At 34.3% G+C, this 5,967-nt stretch overlaps 2 protein-coding genes across 2 annotated transcripts; both read left to right on the forward strand.

The window, feature by feature from the left end:
• Window positions 1-400: 400 nt before the first annotated feature.
• LOC119610182 (diacylglycerol kinase A-like) lies at window positions 401-1,642 on the forward strand. Its single transcript, XM_037965310.1, has one exon. It carries the CDS (start codon window positions 401-403, stop codon window positions 1,640-1,642), a length of 1,242 nt encoding a protein of 413 aa, XP_037821238.1.
• A 2,847-nt stretch (window positions 1,643-4,489) lies between these two features.
• LOC119610183 (diacylglycerol kinase A-like) lies at window positions 4,490-5,731 on the forward strand. Its single transcript, XM_037965312.1, has one exon. The coding sequence runs from the start codon at window positions 4,490-4,492 to the stop codon at window positions 5,729-5,731; it is 1,242 nt and encodes a 413-aa protein (XP_037821240.1).
• Window positions 5,732-5,967: the final 236 nt, after the last annotated feature.

The raw sequence follows: 5,967 nt of genomic DNA on the forward strand, positions 1-5,967 counted from the left end.
TAATGTGATCAATGAGGTGAAAGTCTCAATAGAATACCCAATAGTATATCTGGGTATCATAATAGGTATCCTAGCGCTACAACTAGTAGTCACATTATACCAATTACATAAAAAATCTCTAAAAAAAAGTTATTTAAGACGGTCTATGGGTGTAGATTTGGACAAAGTCTAAAAATCAAGCTCCAAAGCAATGAATTTTTACATAATTTTTATCTTATACCTCGTTCGCTTAATTCTATATTTGAGCCTTATTATATATCATAATTAGCCCATTAACATTTATTAATAATTATGCGTTCCTACCTAAGTCTGAAAAAAAATTTTTTTTTTGTTTGATTATAGAAATTTACTTACATAATTTCAATTAAAATCTGACTCATGATAATTCCCAAAAGGCTAAATGGAATGGGAACAAATTATTTATAAAGCACGACTAATAAAAGAAAGATTCCAAAGGTCTTATAAGTGTATAAACACTGATAGAGACACAAAACAAGAAACTGTGAATAAACACTTTAACATTCTTGTGCAACAATTAGAACAACTAAGAGTCTTGTTTAATGTCAACTATTCACGACTGACACAGGCTCATAAAACTTTCGCCGACTCTTTTTATCTGGACATACGTGAAAAACTACTAAACGTTGCAACACGTAAAGGTCTAAAAATACAAGTACCCCAGAGTATACATGAACAAATAGAGTTTGTACCTCTACCCGAAATTATTGAAGTGAAACAAAATCAAACATCTTCAGTCAAAATGACACAGACAGTAGTTGAATTTCTAAACACAGCCTCTAAACTTATACCAGACTTTGATGGCTCGGCAGAGAACCTTCAAAGCTTTCTGGACGCGTTAAATCTAGTAGGAACTATTAGGGAAAACCATGAGGCCGTGGCAATTCAGCTAGTTAAAACTAAACTACGTGGTACAGCCCGTAACCTAATTTCTGACGAAACAACTCTATCGGAAATAATAGCTAAACTTTCGAATACAGTCAAAGGTGAATCCGTGGATGTGGTAACTGCAAAACTAATGAACGTAAGACAACTGGGCAAGACTGCCACAGCTTACGCCAAGGAGATCGAAGATCTCACTAGGAAATTAGAAACATCCTATATAAAAGACGGATTACCAACCAACGTTGCAACAAAGTACGCTACAAACACAGCAACAAAAGCTATAATAAAAAATGTCTCCAATGACAGAGTAAAACTCATTATGGAGTCAGGAACATTCCATGACCTTAATGAAGTAATGTCAAAATTTATAAGCAGCTGTACCGAAGCTTACGGTCAGCCTAACTCTATTTTAGCATACAGTAGAATTCAAAATAGACCTCCAAGACAAAGACAAAATAGTCAATTTCCCAAGGGATATAACAATAGGTTAAATAATACTAGAAATTCTAATCAAAATAATCCTGGGAATATAAGCCAAAACTATCGCCGAAACAATAACAATAATAATAACAGACGCCAATGGTATCAGAATAATACCAATAATACTGGCAATCATACGGGCAACCGCAACAATAATTATCGCGGTAGAAATCAAAATAATAGAATCAATACAATGGTCACTGAAAATGAATCTGAAAATGATTCGGAAAACGGGCAAGACCCCCAAGATACTCAATAAAGATTTATAATATAAATATCAACTCCTACAGCTATTTTAAACCACGTTCAACAATGAACAACTCTATGTCGACACTTTTAGTAGACACTGGCGCGGACATTTCGGTAATAAAACGCAGTCAAGTTCTTTATGATCCTATAACGGAAAATGAAAAAGTGAACATCAACGGAATAGGACAAGGTTTAATAACCACGATTGGAAAAGTTAAAACCGAACTCCTATTACGAAATATCTCAATTAAACATGAATTTCATGTAGTTGAAGACAACTTTCCGATACTCGGAGACGGAATTATAGGTATGGATTTCATCAGGAAGTATAAATGCATATTGGACTTTAGCGGTGAACAAGACCTATTAATCTTGACCGACGAAGTACCATGTGAATATAATATTACCCTGCATGATTGTCCTGAACATCTCACGATACCTCTCCCAGCGAGATCTGAGGTAATTAGACCAATCAGTTTTGATACTGAAGTAGAAGAAGTGTTTGTACCACAACAAATGCTCCAAAACGGTGTGTTTATAGCAAACACCATAACAACAAAGTCTAACCCTCTAGTGAAAATCATTAACGTAACTGACAGGGATATTATGATACAAAACTGCAAAATTAAAGTTCAAAAACTTAGTGACTATAGAATAGCCAACGTTAGTTCGGAAAATAAAAATAATAACAACAGTGAAAAACTGAAGAAATTATCAAAAAAATTTCCAGATTTCGTAAAAACGGAACTAACACAGTTATGTTCTGAGTTTATAGACATTTTTGCGCTTGAGTCGGATAAAATAACGACCAACAACTTTTATAAACAAAAATTGCGCCTTAATGATAAACAACCAGTTTATATTAAAAATTACCGAACTCCTCACTCTCAAAAGGAGGAAATCAATAAGCAAGTCCAAAAACTGATAGATGACGACATAATAGAACCATCTATATCTGATTATAATAGCCCATTACTTTTGGTGCCTAAGAAAAGCCTACCAGGTAATAATCATAAAAGATGGAGATTAGTAGTTGACTATAGGGGAGTTAACAAAAAATTAATGGCCGATAAGTTCCCATTACCTCGCATAGATGACATATTAGATCAATTAGGTAGAGCAAAATATTTTTCATGCCTAGATCTTATCTCTGGGTTTCATCAAATAGAATTAGAAGACGAATCAAGAGATATCACGTCCTTTTCTACTGATAATGGTTCGTTCAGGTTTAAAAGATTGCCTTACGGACTAAAAGTGGCACCTAACTCATTTCAAAGGATGATGACACTAGCATTTGCTGGATTGTCACCCATCCAAGCTTTTGTGTACATGGATGACTTAATTGTCATCGGATGTTCTACTGCCCATATGATGCAAAATCTTAAAGATGTATTTAACTTGTGTAAAAAGTATAACCTAAAACTGCACCCTGACAAGTGTTTCTTCTTTCGTCAAGAGGTGACGTTTTTGGGTCACAAGTGTACAAACAAGGGTATTTTACCAGATGACGAAAAATTTTCAGTAATTAAAAACTATCCTACACCGAAAAATGCTGATGAAGCTAAACGCTTTATAGCATTCTGCAATTATTATAGGAGATTTATTCCCTGTTTCGCAGAATATTCTCGTCATATCACTAGACTATCTAGAAAAAACGTAAAATTTGAATGGACTCATGAATGTGAAAAAGCATTCAACTATTTCAAAACTCAACTTTTGAGCCCACATATTTTGCAATACCCAGATTTTTCAAAACAATTTTGCATAACAACCGATGCAAGTAAATTTGCATGCGGATCTGTTCTAAGCCAAGAAACCAATGGCATGCAAATGCCTATTGCCTTCGCCTCAAAAGCTTTTACAAAAGGCGAATCAAATAAATCAACTATAGAGCAAGAACTTACCGTCATACATTGGGCAATACAATATTTTCGACCATACATCTATGGGAAAAAGTTCTTGATCCGAAGTGAGCACAGGCCTCTATCCTATTTATTTTCTTTAAAAAATCCGTCATCTAAATTAATGAGGATGAGACTTGACCTTGAAGAATACGACTTTGTCGTAGAGTATCTTAGGGGAAGAGATAACCATGCGGCAGACGCACTATCCCGCATTGAATTTAATGATATAAAAAATATAGAAGTCAAAAACGTCTTGTCAGTGCCTGGTACGACGGTACATATGAGTGTACAGTATGCCACTCGGTGCCATCCATCCCCTTAATATAAGCACTAACACGACCCCAGACTACACAACTTATTAACCTTCACGTTACTATCTAGGAATTGTTACCTATCATTTTTAGAAAACTTTGTAAACATTAACGTGAAAAACGAACGCTGACATTTCTTGTATGAACTTATTTTTTTTTTTTTTTAAATCCTTTTTTTCTCATCGTGAAGAATCACAACATGGGTAATCACGATTCTAAAATCACAAACCCTAATGCTAATGTGATCAATGAGGTGAAAGTCTCAATAGAATACCCAATAGTATATCTGGGTATCATAATAGGTATCCTAGCGCTACAACTAGTAGTCACATTATACCAATTACATAAAAAATCTCTAAAAAAAAAGTTATTTAAGACGGTCTATGGGTGTAGATTTGGACAAAGTCTAAAAATCAAGCTCCAAAGCAATGAATTTTTACATAATTTTTATCTTATACCTCGTTCGCTTAATTCTATATTTGAGCCTTATTATATATCATAATTAGCCCATTAACATTTATTAATAATTATGCGTTCCTACCTAAGTCTGAAAATTTTTTTTTTTTTTTTTTGTTTGATTATAGAAATTTACTTACATAATTTCAATTAAAATCTGTCTCATGATAATTCCCAAAAGGCTAAATGGAATGGGAACAAATTATTTATAAAGCACGACTAATAAAAGAAAGATTCCAAAGGTCTTATAAGTGTATAAACACTGATAGAGACACAAAACAAGAAACTGTGAATAAACACTTTAACATTCTTGTGCAACAATTAGAACAACTAAGAGTCTTGTTTAATGTCAACTATTCACGACTGACACAGGCTCATAAAACTTTCGCCGACTCTTTTTATCTGGACATACGTGAAAAACTACTAAACGTTGCAACACGTAAAGGTCTAAAAATACAAGTACCCCAGAGTATACATGAACAAATAGAGTTTGTACCTCTACCCGAAATTATTGAAGTGAAACAAAATCAAACATCTTCAGTCAAAATGACACAGACAGTAGTTGAATTTCTAAACACAGCCTCTAAACTTATACCAGACTTTGATGGCTCGGCAGAGAACCTTCAAAGCTTTCTGGACGCGTTAAATCTAGTAGGAACTATTAGGGAAAACCATGAGGCCGTGGCAATTCAGCTAGTTAAAACTAAACTACGTGGTACAGCCCGTAACCTAATTTCTGACGAAACAACTCTATCGGAAATAATAGCTAAACTTTCGAATACAGTCAAAGGTGAATCCGTGGATGTGGTAACTGCAAAACTAATGAACGTAAGACAACTGGGCAAGACTGCCACAGCTTACGCCAAGGAGATCGAAGATCTCACTAGGAAATTAGAAACATCCTATATAAAAGACGGATTACCAACCAACGTTGCAACAAAGTACGCTACAAACACAGCAACAAAAGCTATAATAAAAAATGTCTCCAATGACAGAGTAAAACTCATTATGGAGTCAGGAACATTCCATGACCTTAATGAAGTAATGTCAAAATTTATAAGCAGCTGTACCGAAGCTTACGGTCAGCCTAACTCTATTTTAGCATACAGTAGAATTCAAAATAGACCTCCAAGACAAAGACAAAATAGTCAATTTCCCAAGGGATATAACAATAGGTTAAATAATACTAGAAATTCTAATCAAAATAATCCTGGGAATATAAGCCAAAACTATCGCCGAAACAATAACAATAATAATAACAGACGCCAATGGTATCAGAATAATACCAATAATACTGGCAATCATACGGGCAACCGCAACAATAATTATCGCGGTAGAAATCAAAATAATAGAATCAATACAATGGTCACTGAAAATGAATCTGAAAATGATTCGGAAAACGGGCAAGACCCCCAAAATACTCAATAAAGATTTATAATATAAATATCAACTCCTACAGCTATTTTAAACCACGTTCAACAATGAACAACTCTATGTCGACACTTTTAGTAGACACTGGCGCGGACATTTCGGTAATAAAACGCAGTCAAGTTCTTTATGATCCTATAACGGAAAATGAAAAAGTGAACATCAACGGAATAGGACAAGGTTTAATAACCACGATTGGAAAAGTTAAAACCGAACTCCTATTACGAAATATCTCA

The sequence above is a fragment of the Lucilia sericata genome, unplaced genomic scaffold (assembly GCF_015586225.1).
Source record: "Lucilia sericata isolate MDLA Ls3-8-SP2 unplaced genomic scaffold, ASM1558622v1 Contig001135F_arrow, whole genome shotgun sequence".
Lineage (NCBI taxonomy): Eukaryota > Metazoa > Arthropoda > Insecta > Diptera > Calliphoridae > Lucilia > Lucilia sericata.

Excerpts from the sequence above, each read along its gene's own strand:
- LOC119610183 (XM_037965312.1), top strand. The coding sequence starts at position 4,490 with ATGGAATGGGAACAAATTATTTATAAAGCACGACTAATAAAAGAAAGA.
- LOC119610182 (XM_037965310.1), top strand. The coding sequence starts at position 401 with ATGGAATGGGAACAAATTATTTATAAAGCACGACTAATAAAAGAAAGA.